The sequence below is a fragment of the Chelon labrosus genome (genome assembly GCF_963514085.1).
Source record: "Chelon labrosus genome assembly, chromosome: 21".
In the NCBI taxonomy this organism is placed as follows: Eukaryota; Metazoa; Chordata; class Actinopteri; order Mugiliformes; family Mugilidae; genus Chelon; species Chelon labrosus.
Window position 1 is genome coordinate 18,789,612 of NC_140354.1, and position 21,199 is coordinate 18,810,810.

General features: G+C 42.9%; 1 protein-coding gene across 2 annotated transcripts in view; it reads right to left on the minus strand.

Annotated features, from left to right (window-relative positions):
• Positions 1–21,199, minus strand: part of ddx47 (DEAD (Asp-Glu-Ala-Asp) box polypeptide 47) — a 262,281-nt gene that overhangs the window by 16,280 nt on the left and 224,802 nt on the right. For both annotated transcript variants that reach the window (XM_084570181.1, XM_084570182.1), the window contains one exon: positions 645–833. In XM_084570181.1, coding sequence (XP_084426307.1) covers positions 645–833 — 189 coding nt within the window. The remainder of the gene's footprint in view (positions 1–644; positions 834–21,199) is intronic.

The following is a 21,199-nucleotide window of genomic DNA, read 5'->3' on the forward strand; positions in this document are numbered from 1 at the left end:
CAAACATCTCCTCTTATAAGAAATCAGTGGAATTTTGTTGTACTGATTATAAAAACAAAGACATGGAAGACTCTTTTACTGCACATACCTCGTGTACGAGCATGTACAACGGTGAGATTTTTTTTTTTAAGAGTGAGCAACTGAGTGACAGTAGTTTGTTTGCCATGGGGTCTGTCTTTACTCCCCAAGGTACAGCGAGACAGAAGGAGCTCAGCTTTTGCCGTAATCCTCGGCAGCTTTGTCTCCAAACCTGAAGTAGGTGCTCGCACCTGTGTATGTGTTGTTGTTTCTTCAGCGCATGCACATGTGTACGTGCGTCGCAGGCATGAATAGAAGCGAGCGACGATTAGCGAGTTGTTTCCACTGCTCTGTTCAGCGGATCAGCTCGCACCTCTGTTATGTTTGCTATGTTTGTCTTGTCAGGGATTCACAAGGAGGAGCTCAGCTAGGCTGCAAGTTGCACGGGTCAGTTCCCTTGCACCAAGACAGTCGGGTGCTCTTCTCTAAACTTTTGCAATGAATTCCTGTCATACCTGAGCAATACCCCAAGTGTGCTTATACAGTATGTTTTGTTGGACTTCTACCTGGAATTTTTGGTGTCATGACGGAGGTTAAAGCACCCAACCTTTGTTAGATCCTGTTACCTTTGCAAGCCCTTCGGTGAGAGATGGACTTGGTCAGATCCCTGTAGTAACCCTCCTTGCAGTAGTGACAGTGGCGTCCCGCTGTGTTGTGACGACAGTTGAGACAAACCCCACCACTCCTTCGGCCTGACAGTTTGTACAGCTCCATGTTGAAACGACAGCGACGGGCATGTAGGTTGCAGTGGCAGGCTGGACAGAAAAAGAGAGAGAGAAATGCTCAACACTCATGCAAGAAGTCCTACCTTGACAGTCTGCAGCTCAGCTATGTTTGCTGCTCAGTATACTGACTTTTATTCAATCATATGAGGGACTACCACGTACAAACTGTTTAGTTTAGTTGATATTTGCATTTTCATGTCACCTGTATGGTTATGCAGTCCCTTGTCATTTGAGAAACTTCCCACCCTTATTGTCACAAAACCAACGCAGTATCATCTAGCTATAACACAGCGCTGTTTCCTTATCTGACATCCAAGGAATCAGTACAACAAATTTATAGACCGTCCAATTTACAGCTGTGGTGCAAAACCAGCATGAGATCCTGAGAAAATACATTCAGTTGAAAAACACCATCACAAAGTTTCAATTTCCTGGTACAAGTTGGTCAAATGAAGACAACAGATTATTGAAACAGATGCCGTGGCTTGGCCTGCTTTGGTTTAGCTCGAGCAATAATGAAGCCTCTAAAAAGGAAAGTCCTGGTCCGTGGCTCTCTATCGCTTGGCCACCTGCTTGTGAATTTAACCTCTGAACCCTGGAAACGTCAGGAAGGAAAACTTTCTTCCGCTCTCCCACACATCTGAGAGACTCGTATTCTGTGATTTAATGTTACCACTGAACTACTCTGCCCCGTTAGTAATGATCCCAAAGTTCATATCTCTTTATGCAAGGGTGCACTAAATAAAGAATAAACAATGATATTGTCACTGTGTTACTTTCTTAGCAAGTTAGCTCTTGTGTGCTAGAACAACAAAGATATCAAGGCAGCTATGATAAAACAAGTACAAGCTGCTGAAAATGCACCTCCATCAGTTTGAGTAGGCAAGCTGATGACTCAAAATTCAAGGAAACGTTTCATTGTACAGAAAGTTATACCTCCCAAGTGGTTTTAAACGATTAAGCAGGAAATTACAAACTCTAAAATAACAATGAGTTTTGACTGGAGTACAAGTGAAATATAACTCAAGACATTGTGTCTGTGAAGGTTCTTAGTCATCCAGGTCATGGTATATCCAAAAAGCGTTTAAAAAGGCAACTCCAGTTGACTCATCGTCTACCAAGCTAGCTAAGCTGGGATAATAGCATTGTTAGCTAGCTTCCATTAGCAGAGCAACAATGGAGAGAGACTTTGTAATATTGAACATCTACGCTGACAATGAACAAATAAGCTACTGCCATTAGCATTGCCTCTGCTGAGTAATTGTTGCAATGCTAGCATATGACAATAGAGATTCACAGAATCTACAATTAGGTCAGCCATGCCAGTGACATTATCACCCAAGCAATTGGTCGGGGGTTTGGAACGGGCATTGATTGCTTATTTATCATGGCAACGCGTGAAGCAGCACTCACTTGTAGCTTGTAGCACTCTTATAGGGGGTTCATAATTCTGCCTTAAGTTTGCACAGAGGCTACAGCAACAACGCAGATCCCTACGCAGGCCCTAGCTGACATGCACCTCCCCAGAAATGTAACTACATGCTGCGGCGACGCAGAGCGTAAGAGCTGTGATCGGTCCGCTTGGTAATAACGTATTTACGGTTTGGTATTTTCGGCTGCTTCTCCATCTCCGAATTTTCAAATAGATTGTTTTGGATCAATAAAGATGGAACACATTGTGAAAGGAAAGGTTAACAGAAGAGGTTAGCAGCTACAAACATTTGCATGACTCGTCTTGGGTGAAATTCAGGCGAAAGTTTCCATCACTGTTGATGAAATTCAAAGTATAAATGGCTCGAACGCCGTAGGCCATGTGCATAGGTTAAGGCGTCTATATCCACTAGCTTTAATGCTAGTGTGAACGTAGCATAAACCTCTGTATATTAATCGCCGAGCTACTTAGCCAGCTTGCTTGCTCGGTAGCATGTGCAGCCTCGCCAGGGAAATTTCACCTTTTTCCTTTTCCTTTAGTTGTATCAAGCACGTACTGTTCATGAGCAGCCGCCGCCGTTCCTCACATTTCGGTAATCTCTCCATCAGTGCACCCGTCTTAATGTTATTACAGGGAGATGCAGGCGATAAGACTGTCGCATATGCTCTGTGTTCACCAGCGGGCTGAATCACGTACAAACTGACTCACACCTGCCATAAAAGACCGGAGCTGGCAGGTGGCCGGGATTCAGAAACACTCCTTCTGAATGGGGGGCCCAGACGCACACACACAGAGTACAACACAGAGGTGTTTGGCAGCTGTCACGGGCTTATCTTCCACACTTCCCTACCCAAGGCTGAACCAACACGAACTACACCATGCTTTGAAGAACTAACTCCCTCTACCACACACACACACACACATGCTCCCTCCTCCCTTTCCCTCTTACTCTTTGCGGCTTTCTTATCCCAGATGTTATCTCCACTTAAGGGAAGTGTGAGGGAAAATGCAACAGGGCTTTTTTTTCATGAATAGGAAATGGAATGCTTTTAGTTTTCGTAAGCCGATGCTGGTGGTGTACTTTCATCTTCCTTAAATATTCAGGCGGCCGTCAATTCATAGCACGCAATTACGTTGTAAAAGACAATAAGCAGGCATTATGACTTCAGTCCTTTTTTTGTGATTGATATAAAACGGGACAAACAATAAAGAATGAACTTCTTCTTCTGTGTGCGTGAAAGCGTCATGAGATTAATGAGGGCTATCTCCGCAGCTGTCTCCAGGCCCTTCTAATGAGCGCTGTGCTATCTCATGCACACATCCACACTCTGCTCACACAGTCCCAGCAGTGGTTGTCCCGCAGTGACAATAGCTGGAGAACCGATAAGCTGAGTCGTCCGCAGCAGGCTCCGAATGCCTTTTGGAAAAAATATCTGTCACACAAATAACCAAGTAAATATATTCTCAGGTGAATCTCAGGCAAGTCATACACACTAATCTAACATGGACATTTGTATTCTAACCCTAGCCCTAGCCCTAGCTCTAACCCTAACCCTAGCCTATTTTATTTATTTAATTTTTATTTAATTTTTATTTATTTTATTTTGTGCACATTTTGACCTCCTTATCCTGTTTCCATTTTCTCTAACCCTAACCATTTGGAACCCTATGCCTAACCCTAACCGACACTTTGAACCTTACGCCTAACCTTAACCGACGCAGGGAACCCTATGCCTGACCACAACCGATAGTTGGAACCCCATGCCTGACCGTGACTGATTTAAAATAACCCTCTAATGGAGTGGTGAAAATTTACATTGTGTTTGCTGTTGTGGTTGACTCGTCCCGAGGGTCCCTATATTGAATATAATTTGGGATTTGTTTTTATCATTTTGATCAATATCGTCCAAATTCTTTTAACTTTAAAACCCCCGTATTTTATTTATTTAGAGAAAAAGGAGCTAATTCAACAACACTGCTCTAACTTATAGAAGATACAACCTGTGCCTGCGCATAAGTAACTTTCTCTTCAGGAGTAAGGTTACTTCTTTGTTCCCAAGCCTAACCCTAGCCCTAGCCCTAACACTAACTATAATAAGCAAAATAAAAGCCCAATGAGAACACGAGTGGCTCATGTAACCAGAACAGAACAATCAGAACAGACTGATGGAAGGTTTTAAGCTATGTAAAAATCTGACCCGTGGTCAGTGATCTTTTATCACTGATGGATATAAAGCCATTCTTTGTTCACACATTTGCAGTGATGAGATGAACGAAACCAGAATTGATGACGGCCTCGAGGCTGAAGACACACATTCATCTTCTATTGAATGAATTGTTGTTGGTAAAGTTGAAAACGTTGGATTCTTTAACCCAGGAGAGTTAAAAAGACGTTTCACTGAGGGCCACATACGGAAAAATATATAAAGGGCTGGGCCACTCAGATGAGGTGTATTGGCAAATAAATGTAGGTAACTTGTGCTGTATATGATACATCATACATCACAGCTTTCCATTTATTTTGTTACAAGAAGAGATGACAGCTCTAAAGGGAAAAAATGGTCTATTTCAAGCTTGTTATGGATATAAGTAATTGGACTTTTTTCACACCTTTTTCAGAACTGGCAACAGTGACGTTTTAGTAGGTTTAGGTTTCGTTTGAATTTGCAGACTAACATTTGCTTAACTTTTGTTCGTTCGTTTGGCCTTGTTCTGCACCGGTGCAGGTCTTACTTTCACTTTCATAATAACGTTGTATATTACACTGTTTCAACACAGCAACAGCTTCTTTGCATATCAGTCAGACACACTTCCCCTGGGTTTTCTGTGAAGAAATATTAGTTTCCCAGCCCTGTCTGAAATTTTCTGCGCTTACTTCCTGTCCTGCGTTTCCTTGGTTCTGCCATCTTTGGTCACCTGTGGCAATAGTCTTCTTTGATTAATCTTGCTTTGTGGAAACCCTAGTGCCCACCTATAGCTAAAACTAAACAGTACTATTCAACCAAGTGGAAGTTTCATGCGTGGGCCATGTTCTTTAAAGACATATTTTGTCTTCATCTAAATACATAACTAAATTGGTGTAAAATTTTGCCAATAGAGTGGCAGCAGGTTGTCATTAGGTAGTATTTTTTAGTCACTGTAAGGTAAATAAGGTATTTTATTAGGGCTATGGGTATAAGAGTGACTGAGCTCTGACTTTTTAAAGGAATGGTTGATGCAAAACAGCTGCTTGCTGTGATTGGACATCCAAAGTGGCAAGGTGTCTTTTCTGGGTCTGCTTTCATTTGGTTTGAAGGACCCACTTAGAGCTATGCTATTCCAATCTATTTATGTTCAAGTGCCATCTATCAGGCTTAGCGAAGGAAGCGCTCTTGGCGGGTGTGCATGCTGGATGAAAATTACGCATCCCACGGCTCGGCGGAGGCGGCTTTCTCGCTCCGCCGTCAGGGGAGAGAACACTTCAGGAACAATCAAACGTCTGTGGCGTGATGATCTGTGATGAAAGTTGGTTACGGGTGGTTTGAAGAACCCCGCGCCACGGCGGCAGCGGGGATTCACCGAGCCCTGTCAACAGGCGTCAGATGTTTAACTATACAACACGTAAAGCTGTTGGAGGGCGACTTGAGGCGGGGATATGTGGTGTGCGATCTGGATTGCAAAGAATGCGGCGCTTCCTTGGAGACCGAGGAGGGCGAAATTGCGACACAATTGTTGTTTATCCAGGACCAATTACTCTCTCACTGGGTATAATCCAGAAAGAAATGATGTGCGCCAAATCAAACAGGGTTCTCGTCTCATCCCGGCCTGTGATCTGAGGAGACGGCAGATTACAAAGCCATATTTTCACGACAACAGTTGATTTAGTGAGCACAAAGAGACGCACATACTAGATAGTAGCTGTATGTGCTGGGATTGTTTAAGTGTGTGCTTGATTCCAGTGGTTTCACCGCTTATACAACGCTTGCATAACACCTGTGCTGTACGTACCTATATGTGGGTGTTTCAGAAGTCATTAATATCCATGAAGTGCATTTGTACTTTTTCATTTTAGACCGTTCGCTGTAAAACTACACTGACTGTTTTGGGATACACCCTGGAATCTACACTGGCTTAACTTTACAGCCTCCAAACCCCAAACTTACATTAATAAGTAAGATTTTTTCCCATATTTGTCCCTGTGGTATCCTTTAAAAGTGACGCCCATTATTTCATCCGTTATGGCAAAGCATAAAAGCTTCTTCTTTTCTTTTTTTTGAGTGTTGGATTAATCTCACAAGTGGATTTCCGTATACGTTACTGTTCCCCGGCATTTTATCATAATTTTAAAACATGTGTAGAACTGTTTTATAGCTACAGCTCTAGAGTTACATCAATTTTTACGAGCCTTTTTTGTTCTCTAGCAGCTGTAAAACTGTACTGTAAAATTTTAAATGTAAAACCATATTAATAAAAAAATAAAAGGCAATCTTTTTAGGTTTTACATTGTAATTACTGAAAGTAATGGATTCCCCTCAGCACCAGCCTTAGAAAGAGATTATTTATTTTTTTTTTAGATTGAATGTCTTATTATTTTTATTTTGAGTAAAATATCTAAAATTCTCGCAAATGTTCACTCGGACTTAAGGAAGAATTGCTTTGAATTTGGTGGTCAGAGGTCAAATGTCAATGTGCCTTTGCAGGTTTTTCGTCCATAAAAATGCAAATTATGACAAAATTTCATACAACTGTTTAAAGCCTCGGACACATCAAGCCAATATTTGGTGTTGCGTTGTAGTATACAATACAAATATACTATTATCAACTGGAGGTCACATGCTTCACTCCTTTCGGACATCTGTCTATCAACCACAAGCATGCTGCAGAACATATGACCGATCAACACCACTACATTATGACCACTGACAAGAGAAGTGAATAGCATTGACCATCTTGTGACAATTCAACGTTCTGCTGGGAAACTTTTGGACCTGGCATTCATTAGTGTGGATGTTACTTAGACGTGTACCATCCACCTAGACCAGACCAGGCACCCCTACCCCATAGCAATGACATTCCTTGATGCCAGCAGCCATCCCCAGCAGGATGCAGCCTGACCCAGACACAAGTTTTACCAAAAATGACAACCAGAATGGAGCTTTGACTGATGATGTTGTCTCGCTAATGGCGCAACCAATGGATTATGCTTTACTGCCTGGATGCAGTAACTCTTCAACATCGTAAAAACATCACTGTTGCATAAAAAAGATGATGGGAATATATAGTTTCTATACTGGAAAGCTTGAGACAAATCATTTCTGCTTTAAAGGTTAATAATAAACCTTTGTAATAAATGTGACTTCATGACTGTCATGGCGATCTGAGACGAATCTTTATTGAAGCCAAAGGAAGCTTTTCTGTCACACAGCATTCTTGTACTTCCTTTGACAATTATGAATGTTTGACTCTGTAATGTGAAAACACAGAAACCAAGGGCGCCGGGATCCGTCACCTTCAGCTGCCTCCAGGCCTACTTCCACCAAGACGCACGTATCCCAGTAAAAATATTTCGATCACACATCACTGCAGCAGCTGTGATTTTGATGAGGGCGAACGCAACAACAAAGGACTTTGGCAACAAGGTCTCCAGATGATGGATCCTTTTTTTTTACTAGTTTCCGGACTGCTTTTGATGATTTTTTGGGGGAAATAAAAATGTAAACAATAAAAGAAGAACAACTGGAGCTCGGACAGGGAGATTGCTATCTCGCACAGCATGGATGAGGTTTAGCGATGGCACGAATGAGACAAACAACTGAACTGGAACATGAGGGGTTAGCACATGTGACATGGTTTTAATGAGGCACATATTAGAGGTAGGAGGATGTTTGAAAAACGAGTGAACTTTTCTGCCCTTGGTTTGTGCTAACAGGACGGATGTCCGAGCCTTGTGACACTTCTATCACCTCCTCAAGATAAACCAAAAGCACAGCCCTCAGTGGCGTGATGCTGACTTTTAGCCAAACTTGTCCAGAGCTGCGCAGTTAAAGTTAGTTGTTGTGAGGACAAGAGGAAAAACAACATGCACTTATCTACGGTATACAGAATTTACTGCAAGGCATGAAAGGTCCACAAACGACTTGCAGATGCAGCTCCTTTAAAAACACTTAATTTCGCAAGAAGTTTGGGTCTTAATTAGGGGTTGCACGACTAGTCTCTGATTTCTGGCTAGTCACTAATAAAAACTCAGTAGAGAGTAATGTTTCGCAACAATGAAATCTATATTCTTGACCTGAATACATATGCTGAGAACAGACAGCTCATGTGCTACATACCGTGAGCTGCAGATATGTATAGCCTGTATAAAAACATGCAGCGACTCAGCTCCATCAATAGTATTTAATAGTACTCCATAGGTGTATTTCTCCAAAGCCTTCTCCGTGTACTGCAGCTAAAGGTCTAATAACTTGACAATGAAATTCACGAGCAAATGTTTAGCTTCCTTCACTTCCTTCACAGGATTTAGCCCGTTCCTCTGCTAGCGTTAGCGGATGTTTTAAGATGCATTGCCGCAGTACTTTTGTTGTATTTCAGGGCTGACATGTCACAGTCACATGAGCTTCATCTTTAGTGAAATATTTCCACACACTTGATGAACCTTTGCTAGCTTTCTCCAGTGACCCACTGAGCTCCTCCTCCTTTTCTGGGGCGTCCATGTTGTTATTGTCACGTGATCAGGGTGATTAAAGCGTCCCTAGTTTTAAGAGATTATTATATGTCTTCATCAAGTAGAACTTTTGGGGCTTAAAAAAGTAAGCCAAAGCGGAAATGCCACAAACTACAGTTCCCCAAATGGCCACTAGAGGCTGTCTTGCATAATAAAGGACATGGCCAATTTGAGTGACAAATGGGTGTCTTTACAGTTTGTTAGTCGTCTACTTCTGCTCCACTCACACTCCACCTCTTTGCCCACATTTGACTGAGCTGGGAATTTGTCGGGAGTCAGGCACCGCAGAGGTGGTGACGGCCACATTGAGCTTCAAAAGTTGCTCAACAACAATCCCTATGGATTTGTCCATGTAAATATATTTTTCCACATCCCCCACACATTCAAGGTTCGTCCTAAATTATACAAAAGCTAGTGTTAGCTGTTTGTCTTCCATGGCTCCAGCTGTGGTGTCTGCAAATAACCAGATGGTCGAAAGTAATCTCAAAACAAACACTAAAGATATGTTGGTTTCTTTGAAAGAATCTCGGCCTATCAGATTTATTTTGTCTCCCAAGTTCCACCACATTGCCCACCCAGGCAGCTTACCCACTCAGGTCGATCGGATATCAGTGCTGTCAGCTGTGTTTTGCCGCTGGAGGACCAAACGTGAGAACCACCAAGTGTGGCTGCCAGATTTGTTGTGGAAGTCCAAACTTGGGCTCACAATCTGAAAGCTAATTGAAGGTGTCGGCCAATATCCTTCACACGCATTAGTTTGGCTATCAAGGAAGTATGGTGGCTTTTTTTGGGGGGGGAAGCATTGTCCAGATGCAGCAAGCGTTAACCCCAAAACCCTAGTAACCATTATCTCTGTCTACTTCAGATGAAGCTCAGAGGTTAACACAGCAGTTCAGCTGCATCTGCCTGGCTGTATGAGGACAGATGCTATCAGTCTAATGATGCCATCATGGCCAATTTGGCTGTAACACCTCTCTTCCCCGTGGGGAGTTGCGTCTGCTCTGCTACCATAACAGCGCACCCAGGAACGTAATGACCCATCACTCAGCTCACCTTTCACCTCTGAGGAGCTGTCGGACCACACGAGAGTGCACTTTGTGCCCTGAGACCTGATTAGACATGAAAAGGTATAAGCTGAGCTAATGAATTGGGCTGTTCCTCGCGATGAAAGGCCACTTTTGCTTGGCCCAGGCCCCAGCTTGTTCCCGTGTCTGTGTTAAAATCTGCTGCATCGCTGTGTTCGCCTTAGTGCGGTCATAAACTGATCTTATCATTGCTCTGGCCATGTGTAGAGCTAGAAGCGCACTTCAATGCCGTGCATGTGTACACCAGAGAAGAAACATGAAAGAGATGGGAAAACTGAAGCAGCATTTAACCGGGATATGGTTCTGTAACCTTTAAAAAAATCAGTTCCAGTCCTTATATGTCTGCATTACCTAAGGGGAATGGTAATTAATTTAAGATAATATTACATTTAAACCCTTTTTATGTTATCTTATATCTTTTTAAATGCATATGCAAAAGGTAATGTAGATGGAATGTGGTTAAAATGATCTGATAAGATATAGATGTGTTTGCATTGTCCCAAAACATCAATCACAGTTACTGCCCACTATGGAAATATTAGTCTCGTAGTATTTCCCCCCCAACTTTGTTGACAATGCTGAATTCATTCAGGAAAAGAAGATGACAAAGAGGGAGACACGTTTTCAACGTTGCTGCCAACATGGGTTCCGCCTTTGTTCATCTTTTTAAAACGCTTCTTTGAACAACTGGTTGCTTTGCTAACTCCATCTTTCTGTCCCTCCTGGAAACTTTCCTAGGTTTGCACCACCCCTCCCAGTTTGATTGATAATTCCTTGCTTGGACCAGTCTGTTCTGACTGAGATGCCATTTCTACTGTGATTATTAGTGGAACATTATTGTCTATGCAAATACAGCTACAGTGTTTGGGGGAAGCCTCTGAACAACCTTAGGTTTAACGGCAAACGGAGCGGACGTCCGAGCTTTGTGACGTTTCTCTAGCCTACTCAAGATTTCTTCAGTGTTTGCCCAAAACATAGACTGTATAAAGATGGACTATGGAACAATTACTCAAAAGTGAAGCCAAAGCAAGTAGAGCTCCCTCTGGTGGCTGGCTGCAGTATAGGTCATAAGCTCCGCCCTCTCCATGTTAGTGGGTGGGACTTGGGCCAAACTAAAACACTAAAATACACATCAAATAAATGTTTTTCAAGGATGTTTTCTGTCATTTTAGGTAGTTAATATAACGTTGATGTATGTTCAAATGACAATTTTTTGTATAAAAATGTTTGTTTCGTTTTAGTTGGCGACCACCAGTTGACATGCCAAGTCCCGTGAGACCGTGAGAGTGGTAAAAACAATTTTTTTAAATAAGTACTCTGTATAATCTCAGACTCTGGCTCCAAAGTCACAAGATGGCGCTGCCCTTATCCCCAGGAAAATAGCGTCAGTTTGGCTCAATGCAAGGAAGTGGAGACACGCCGTCCATATTTATACAGTCTATGGTCCAGAACAGGCAACTGTGTGCCAACAACAAAAGAAAAACATAAACAGCCCTCAGTGTCGTGATGCTGACTTGTTTCATCTTTTAGCCAAGCTAGCCCAAAGCTTCACAGTTAAAGAGGAAACAAACAACATGCATACATATAGAATTTACTGCAAGGCATGAAACGTCCACAAATGAGTTGCAGATGAAGGTCGTTGTTGCGTAAAGATGCAGTTCCTTTAAATCATTTTAAATTTTATTTTATTCTTGTTTTTTAATGTAGACGGAAACAAAAATAAAGCAAAAACTCTTAATTTTGCAAGAAGGCTGGGTTCTTAAGTAGTGGTTGCACGACTTCGGATTTTTTAAAGTTGACTGTTCATCACTGACTAGTCTCTGATGATGTCACTAATTTAAAAAAATGGGGGAAACCTCTGAACAACCTTAGGTTTAAGCTGTTATGCTGGGTCACATCAATAAATACTGTGTCCTTCAGCTCCGAGGGAACTTCAGCAGGTATTTAAGGTTGACATCTGACCTCAAAGGAATTTTCTCCGTGGGAATGATCCAGATTGCGGCTGGAAACTTTAAGAAGTCACTGCTACCTCTCCTCTTAATTCGGTGTACAAGTTTCCCATCCCATGTGGGCACTATTTAAGGCTGTCGGGTCCAGTAGCAGAGTCTCCTGCTGATTACTGGCTGCAAAAAGTGTGCATACATGTCCTTTCCACCTGACACTTACTTTCCTCTCTCAGTGTGGGAACGACTCTCTCCCCTTGAGTTTGCAGGCCCCGTCTCGGCGTGCAGCATTGCGCTGATGTCATGGGAGGCGTTCCCTTTCTTTACGAGCGCAGCCCTGTGATCTCTGGTGGAGATCAATTAGTTGAGCAATCAGCCCGCCCCGCGCTTTTGTGTGAGTAACTGCTCGTAAACCGTCCGGTTGCCTGGCGAACAGGGAATGCACTGCCTCAACATAAACAGCCACCCAAAGTCAGCCTGGGCAAAGTATCACTCCAGGCTCCCTTCGTAGTGCAGGCTAAGTCATTAGGTAATGCAAAGTGACATCAGCTCACGCAATGCACCATTAGCAAGTGCAATTTAAGATTAGCTGCTAATAATTTGTGAGGGTCAAGTAACGACCTGTTGGAGGTGACTCCGACAAGAACAGTAGTTCTCTCTGGAAACTTTATGCTGGCTGTAATATACTCTATACAGCGCACTTCAATGCCGTGCATGTGTACGAGCACAGTGAAACGTTTCCATTCTCTATGCAATATGTGAATGCTTTCCAATCTGACCCGTGACCCAAAAAAATAAAAGCCCTGACATCATGTAGCTGCCACATTTGTAATTGTGCAATCAGTAATAACCAAAGTTATTCACTCCCCTTTTCTAAACAGACACTGCTAGTGGGTGCCAACGATAACACACCCTCTCTTATGAATAATAATGCATGATGGCCAGCATATCTCAGCCCCATTTATCCTCTTGTTGCAGGATTGGGAGCGATCCAGGAAAGGCGGGAGAGGGGCGTACCGCCGGTTCAGTTTGCTGGAACGTACGCCGTGTAATTGCACCAATCTCGCCTGGGATCTTTGTTGCGTGTCCCACTTTTGTTCTCGCCTTTTGATACTGTAAACTTGCTAATTAAAGCAGCAACATCGCGGACAAAGACGCAGGGGAGGGGGAAAAAACGGAGAGCGTTTTCCTCCGATGTCCAGACCTGTTCTCGGGTCCTCTCTCTCACCTGATCCTCCCACCATGGGAGGTCATGCTTTTAAATTTAGCATGTAGACAAATCTTGAGCGGAGTCACTGAGGTTTGCTTCCTGGCCGACTGCAGGAGGAAACAAGATTGGACTTAAAATGACCAATTAAAGCATAAATCTCACGTCCTGTCACCGTTTCTTTAGGACTGCGGGGCGTCGACTGTTGATATATTCTCTTGAGTAATAATCCCATAAAAGCTTATTAGTTTCCGATATTTCTGTATGTTTTTGTTAGTCGCCCTGTACATTTTCACTTGTGCTTCTACATTGTAGGTGTGGTGCTGCTCCTTTCCTTCCTCAAGTTTATGGGAGAGGTGACGGAAAGGTCCTCTGTCATTAAGCTCGATAAGCAAATTCTGGAGCCTCCTTTCTGTTTCTAAAGGAAACTCTTACGATATGTGTACAGACATGTTGTAAAGCTAAGGTTTAATTTTATTTTTCAAAGAAACTCTCAGTTCATACAGTTTATACATTACTTTTAGCTAACTATAGCTTTAAGCTCAGTGCATCATGTTTAGCTAACTGTATTGACAAGTTAATTGTAAGCTAACTGTTTAAACTTTCTATCCATTACTTTTAGCTAACTATAGCTTTAAGTTCATTTTTCTGTAACTGTGTTGCCAACTATTTTGACAGTTTATTGCAGATTAACTACTGTATTTCAACTTAAACTTTATCCGTTACTTTTAGCTTTTTATTTTTAAACTGTTTAGACAGCTTACACAAATTTTAAGATAACTATTTAATCTCATTTTAACTAACTACTTTGACAACTGACAAAACATTCAGGTTAGCACTTTAAACCCATACATTTTGGCAATTTATTGTAAGCTAACTATCCATTACTTTTTGCTAACTTATTAGAGACTTACAAATTTCAAGATAACTATTTAGAACTGTTATCCATTCTTTTTAGCTAACTGCTAACTGACCAAAAGCATTTAAGCTAACAATTTCAACCTTTTATCCATATTTTTTGCTAACCAACCATTTTGGCAATTTATGGTAAGATAACGATTTCAACTTTTTATCCATTTAGCTAACTGTTTAGACAGTTTGCTCACATTTTAAGATAGCTATTTAGACCATTAGTCATTAATTTTAGCTAACTACTTTGACAATTGACAAAACATTCAAACTTACAATTCAAACTCTTTATCCATATATTTTGCTAACCTATTTTGACAATGAGATAAGTATTTCCACTTTTCTAGCTAACTTTTAGCTAACTATTTTGACTATTTACCCACATTTTAAGCTAAGAATTCACACCTGTGAATCACTATATTTAGGCCCCGTCCCCACGTACGAAAACGATCTTTTCCCTCTCCGTTTTCCCTGGCATCGTTTCAAGAATATCTGCGTCCACACGGATCCGTTTCAACACGACTGAAAGCGCTACTTCATATTCTAGGCCTATAGGTGGCGCTGTTTCAGTTTCAGAAATTCACCAAAAACGGAGAGGAAGAGGCGGAGCATGCGCATAAAGCTTGAGCGCTGTTTACAAATCGGCTTTAGAAGAAACCAAACTCAAGGAGAAATGATATTTTGCCCTGGTAACCCTAATAGGCTCAATATCTTCTCCAGCAGGAACACGAGCATGTAGTCCGCCGTTGTTGTTGATGTTGTTATGAGACGTCTCGCGGGATATAAGAGGTGGAAGGCTGCTCGAGGGGTGTGGCGATGACATCTTCGTTTTCTCCATTTTCGCTGTCCACACTAAAACGCAAGAGGTGCGTTTGCGAATTTTTCCACCCTGGGACCCGGTTTCAGAAAAGTGCGTTTTAGGGAAATGCGTTTACAATATTCGTGTGGACGACGGCCAAAATGATGCAAAACATCTGCGTTTAGACCAAAACGCATTTCCGTGTGGACAGGCCCTTAGCTAACTATTTTGACAATCCATTTTAGTCAACTAATTACACATGTCATCTATTTGTTTTAGTTGACCATTGCAAATATCCAATACTTTTACGTTTTATTTCTCATGTTAACCCTTTACTTTTAGCATTTGCTTGCTAACGACACTGTCTTTATCATAAATATGTGGTGTTCAGGGGCCACAGTTCAATATCTGATATGCATTTTTAAGCTGCACAATTACTCAAAGGACTGCAGGTGGGTGGGAGTACACTCTTTTAAAGTGCCTTCTTAGGATGCACAATGTTTCACGCACCCACATTTATTTGCATTTTTCAACCTTGTAAGTGTAGAGTTCATGTCCTGAAATCGAAATTTGTGGCAAAGCATGGGATTTGTGTGTAGCGCAGTCATCATGGCAAAATATTATTTCTGTACTCTTTCTACATTTTGTCTTTAACACTGTATATTTCTTGCTTGTTGTGTCTTATGAGTAATTTTGGAAAATTGGAAGTTTCAGTTTAAGCGTTGATACGTTCGGTAGACGTCTGAAAATCACCCACTTATCCTCACTGCAAATCAAATAGTTTTCTCCAGTGGGCAGATTGTATTTACAGTAAACCTTACATTGCATGAATGCAGCCTAATTGAGCTTGTGGTCAAAAGGGACATTTTCCAGACTAAACCTGTCCTAAGCGTCTAAACGTGGCCAGGTTGCTGCGGGACTCCGGTGTTTGGCCGAGGTCCAAATCCTCCCCACAGAGTCGGGAGGTTATTTTAACACTCCGGCACGCGGCTGCTCCACCGTTTTCTTCCCTGCAGAGGGAATAAGGGAGGCAGGAAGCCGCTAGGCTCTAAATCAGAAAGCTGAGGTGACAATCCATCCTCCTTGTGGCATGTTTATTGTGCTTTTCCCCACTTTTCTCCAAAGGCCTATTTATAACTGGCCACATTCCCATCTCAAAAAAATATCTCTCCTGTGCGTTTTCAGATCGTATCAACACATTTAACTCTTTGCCAGCCATTAAAAAATCAGTTTCGGTGCAGCTGTTTAATTCAGTTTAGCTCACAAACCAGCCAAAGCAGGTGTTTAATTCATATTATAAATTAACGAAGGAAATCCGAGCACCAGCAGCTCAGCTTGTGCTCTGCTGTCACATTTTCTGCAGATAGGAAGGAAAAAGTCAGGAAATTAATGGTTAAAACTTGTTTTTATGGAAACATTGAGAGGCAATTGTTGAGGTTTTGTTACTACTGTGTTCATTTTGAATCCAAAGTTTGTTCTGGTTGCTAGGCGGCTCCCAGGACTTGGTACTGAGCTGAAGAGGAAAAGGTTCGGTTTCTTCCTGAAGTACGACCAACACCGGGCAGGAACTCAGTCATAAACTACTTGCTTAAGTAATGTGTAAAACAAACACTGCTACGAGATTAATCTGAGGAATCTAGCACGAGCAGCCTCGGCTAAGCCAAACTTTAATTAATTAAGTGTTTACAACAGACACGGTGTCAGCCTTATCGATGAGCCGTTTAAAGGAGCATTCAACTCATTTTACAAGCACGGGGGATTCACGGGAAACAATGCTGTGCGTAATCAAGAGTTGCTGTTTGCCTGCATTACACGCTATGCAGCATGAACTTTAAAGCCAAGGAAACCCACACCAAATGTTTCAGAGTTAAACAAGCAGGACATAATAATATTGCTAGTGTATGGAAGGGGCTAGCTCTCCATGTCAATGTGTCGCTGAGGCTAATTACCCTTGAGCTGCTAGCCTCATGCAGGGATAATAATGGTAAGGAGACGTGGCAAGATTACGCCACACAGCTTGACATCCAGCAGACACTGCTGGATAGATGTCTTGGCCGAGGAACCGAACCGCGCCATAACCCCAAAAACAAATTCCAGACCTGGTAGAGGTCTCGTCACACCCACAGAGTCTGCCATCGGGAGAAACAACCTGACAAACATAGAGACGGAACAGCTAGCCCTTGCCAGCGCTGAAACCCCGCCGCTCGAGCTCGCCATCCAGAAAAGGGAGGCAGCAGCGTCTGTGCAAAGAGACCGGGACGGCACGATCTTACCGGCCGGCGACGGAAGATTTAAAGCGGTTCTTAACGGAGCAGATTACCAAACATGATCCAAACATGAGCAGCTGCAGTGAGCTGTTAGATGAAGTACTGTAGGCCCCAACCTGGTATGCTCAGTTCAACTACTAGCATCTATTATATGTTTGGCTGCACTTTGAACGGATACACCATCAATGTGCAAGGAAATGTGCACAATGCAACCTTTTTAATTTGCATAATTTGCTGTTAATCTCCATTTAGTGGGTCTCATTCATTCATTCATTCAACTTCTGTAACTGCTTGTCCTGTAAAGGGTTGTGAGAAGCGGGGTATACCCTGGACAGGCCGCCCTTCTATTACAGGGCCTAGTGTTTTTTTGGTTTCTTTTGCACATCACGGTGTAATCCAACATCGCCTCTACTGCTCTGAGGTCATTCTTTTTCCAAGCTGCCCGCCTAAGTGGGAACCAGATACGCCGCCGCCGCCGCCTTATCTCCGACTCCCTATCGTGAGATATTGAGCCTCATTGTCTGTGTAAATAAACCAACAGGCGGGCAGATGTGCACGTGCCGTGAACCGGGGAACGTCTCCGATCGCAGCCAATCGGGACGGGAAGGAAGCCGCTCACGTTAGCCGGGGTGACCTGGACAAAAGACGAAGAAAAGAGGAGGACGGGAACGGCCGACGTGCCCGCTCAGACTGGAAGACTTACAGCAGACTGGAAGGTGACTTAATCCTCCCCCACTACTCCCCCCTTACTCCCAGTCTGACCAAGAGATCGGCCTCAGTCGCGAGCAGAGGGAGGTTTGCAGTTTGATAGATCACCAGGTTTCCCCACCTTTGAGCACATGTGGAACCCTGGGATATTTATAGCAATTTGGGGAACGCTGTCTTCTGGTAGCCGGTGAGTTCTCATCCCGCTGGATGTATATCGCCCCCCCCCACCTCAAATCCAATAAGTGGTTCCTCATTCTCTCTCTCTAGGAGGAGAATTGGTCACTGGGGTATGTGAGGGATGGCGGCAAAGCGAGGGAGGATATAGAAATCCATTATTGAGCAACACTCGGATCATGTGGAAGAATAAATACGAAACGGGAACCAACAACTCCATTTCCTCTTCATAGCTGACTTATTACATCTACTACTTCTGCTACTAAAAGTATTCTAGAGACGTTAATAGATGGAGGATTAAAACTGCACAGTTAACTGAATTTACGTAATATTACTGAGGTGGGGAGGGATGGGACACGTGATGCTCCAAACAATTGTTAATCTAATAAAGATGAAGACTTAATTCATCTATAACTGATCCAGTTGTCCGTTGTTCCCTTTGTGTTCCCGTTAAAAGACCCCTGTGTCGACAGCGCAGCAGGAAGGATGGCACCAGCCAAATGAGCTTAGCTTTGCCTCCACTGCGGAGTTCCTTAATGCTTCTTTTTTTGGGGGGCGGGGGGACGTGGCACTGGGGGTGGTAAGTCGGGTAAGTGACACTGAAGAAGTGTGTGGGCCTACAAGCGGCGTTGTCACTGAGCTGGCTGTGTCGGGTGGCAGCGCAGCAGGGGAGCTGGCCGGGGGTCTGAAGCTGAGCTGCGGAGCGTGTCCCTCCGCTGGCCCATTAATCATTCCCAGCCTGCCCCGCTTCAGCGCCTCAAAGGGCGGAGGGGGTTGGTGGACGGGAGGGGGGGCGAGTGGCGAGGGGTGAGGGGCGAGGGGCTCGATGCGCCACGCACTAGGTGGTCCTGATGCCACCCTGGAAGCGCCGGGCGGCTCCGTGCAGACAGACGGTGGACACAGAGAGCTGAGCATCCAACATGCGCATCCATTTCATCCTGGCCTCGGTGGACAACGGCGAACAAACACAAGTAAACAAGCGGGAAAACAAACAGTTGGAGCTGCCCAAGCCGCTCACTTAGTGCACCGTAAAATGTTGAGTGTCGTCATGTTAATGGTGATCTGGACGTGATGTGATATGAAGCCAAGAAACATCTAAAAGCGCAGCCAGCCCCGCAGCAAACTGATTCATGTTTAACATCTAGAGCTTGTCTTATCTGGATATAATCCAGGACCAGAATGATTGAGAAGTGATAATCCTACTTACAAAAACAAAACCCAGCTATTACAGCAATCAGGCATAACATTATGACCACCTTCCTAATATTGTGTAGGTCTCCCTTGTGGTGACTCATCAGAGAATGGACATGGGTCTTCTGAGGGTGTCCTGTGGTGTCTGGTAACAGGATGTTGTTAGTTGGGGGGGGGCCTTTGAGGGGAGCGGCGTCTGTGGATCATCCCACAGATACTTGATCAGTTTGGGATCTAGTGAATTTGGAGGCCAGGTCAACACCTTGTGCTGTTTTTCATGTTTTTGTTTTTTTTGTTGTTTTTTTTTCAGTTGTTCCTAAGCTGTTTTTGTGGTTGCATCCTGCCTTCAAGGAGTGTCATTGCTATGGGGTGGGGGTGCCTGGTCTGGTCTGGTCTAGGTGGGTGGTGCATTTCTGAGGTCGAAAAGTTTCCCAGCAGAACATTGTATTGTCACAAGATGGTCAATGTTGTTTACTTCCCCTGTCAGTGGTTTAAAGGTCGCGGCTGATCGGGATATATTCACATTTTATGATCTGGGGAGGAGGACCATGTTGAATTAAAGTGCGTTTGTGGTTTGCAGATTTGTAAACAGTGAAGCTGGAGAAGTTTGCAAAGAATCAAAATCCACTGTCTAATCAGAAGCTTAAGTTAGACAAAGTTCATTCTACACTGCACAGCCCGTGCGGTGAAAGCTGCCGGGTAAAACCTCAGTGCTACTGTTTGTATGAACGTCAGCCACTAAAATGTGTCATGACGCGTTCGTGTCTCAAGCCGTTTGATTGGCTGGAGTCACCACCTTTTTAGTCAAGTGTAAAACACAACAATGTGTTTCAGATAAACCTGGAGGGATACATGCATTAAATCAAAGTGAACATATTTCCTTCTCCAAACCGCCATCCGCAGCTTTGCCGGGGACAGGAGTTTTTCAGAGTGCTCTTAAAAGCTCGAGTGAAGCATCTCTGGCTTGAGAACATCGTGTCTGTCTTGAATTATGAGCTCAACAAAACAAAATCCCTCAAAACATGCAGTCTTTACCCAGAGGACACTGGATTGTAGCGAAGCGTGGATGATTTTTTTTTTTGAGATCTCCCAAATACATCTCTTTGTTTTATGGTCCGGTTGTATACAGAGAAACCTCTTAGCACGGTCACATGGGTTTATGCTGCGAGAACCCCTGGAGGCACCGGAGCAAGGGCAAAAATCAGAAGTATTGTTCTCCATCTGTAGAATTGATGGAGTTAAAGGAGTTTTTTTTTAAAGGACTGCTTTTATTTTAAAATATGTGGAACATCACATAACTGTGTAATTTTACTCTTTATGAAGCATAAAGTATAAATTATCACCTTTTTAGTCAATATCACAATTCGTTTTCACATATTTTGCACTTCTTTTGGGAATTTTTGGTGAAATTACCTGATTTACATGAAATTATATTTAGTTTTTGAGTTAAAAAGTCTGTAAAAATGCATTTATTATTTTGTCTAAACAAGAGGAATACTGGAATAATTTAAAGTTGTCGTGGAAACCATTTCAATTTCCTGAATAGCCATAAAATAAAAATTATAACCCAAGTCTGTGAGACATTTTTATTTTTTGTTTAATTATTGGTCAAAAGAACCAGAGATGTACAAATAATTACTTTATTATTTATTATTTTTTTAGTTCTACTGATTTTACTCCACAAAATGCTGATGACTCATCTTGCACTCGGGGGCGTGTCCTAATTCTGCGTCAAAACAGTGGCTTTCTTTGTAATTTCCTAAAACGATAAAAGGTTTGAACACGTTGATGGCTCGTCTTGGATGTCTTAGTTTACATCACTAATGATAAGAGCTGAACTAATTTATTAGTTTTGTGTTCCCATGGAAACCATTCAGCATAACAACAATCTCTCAAAAGTGAATCAGTGACTGTTTGCCTGTTTGTCCGCCGTAAATTACAAATCACCCAGGTCTGTGGGACATTTTTTTTTTTTTAA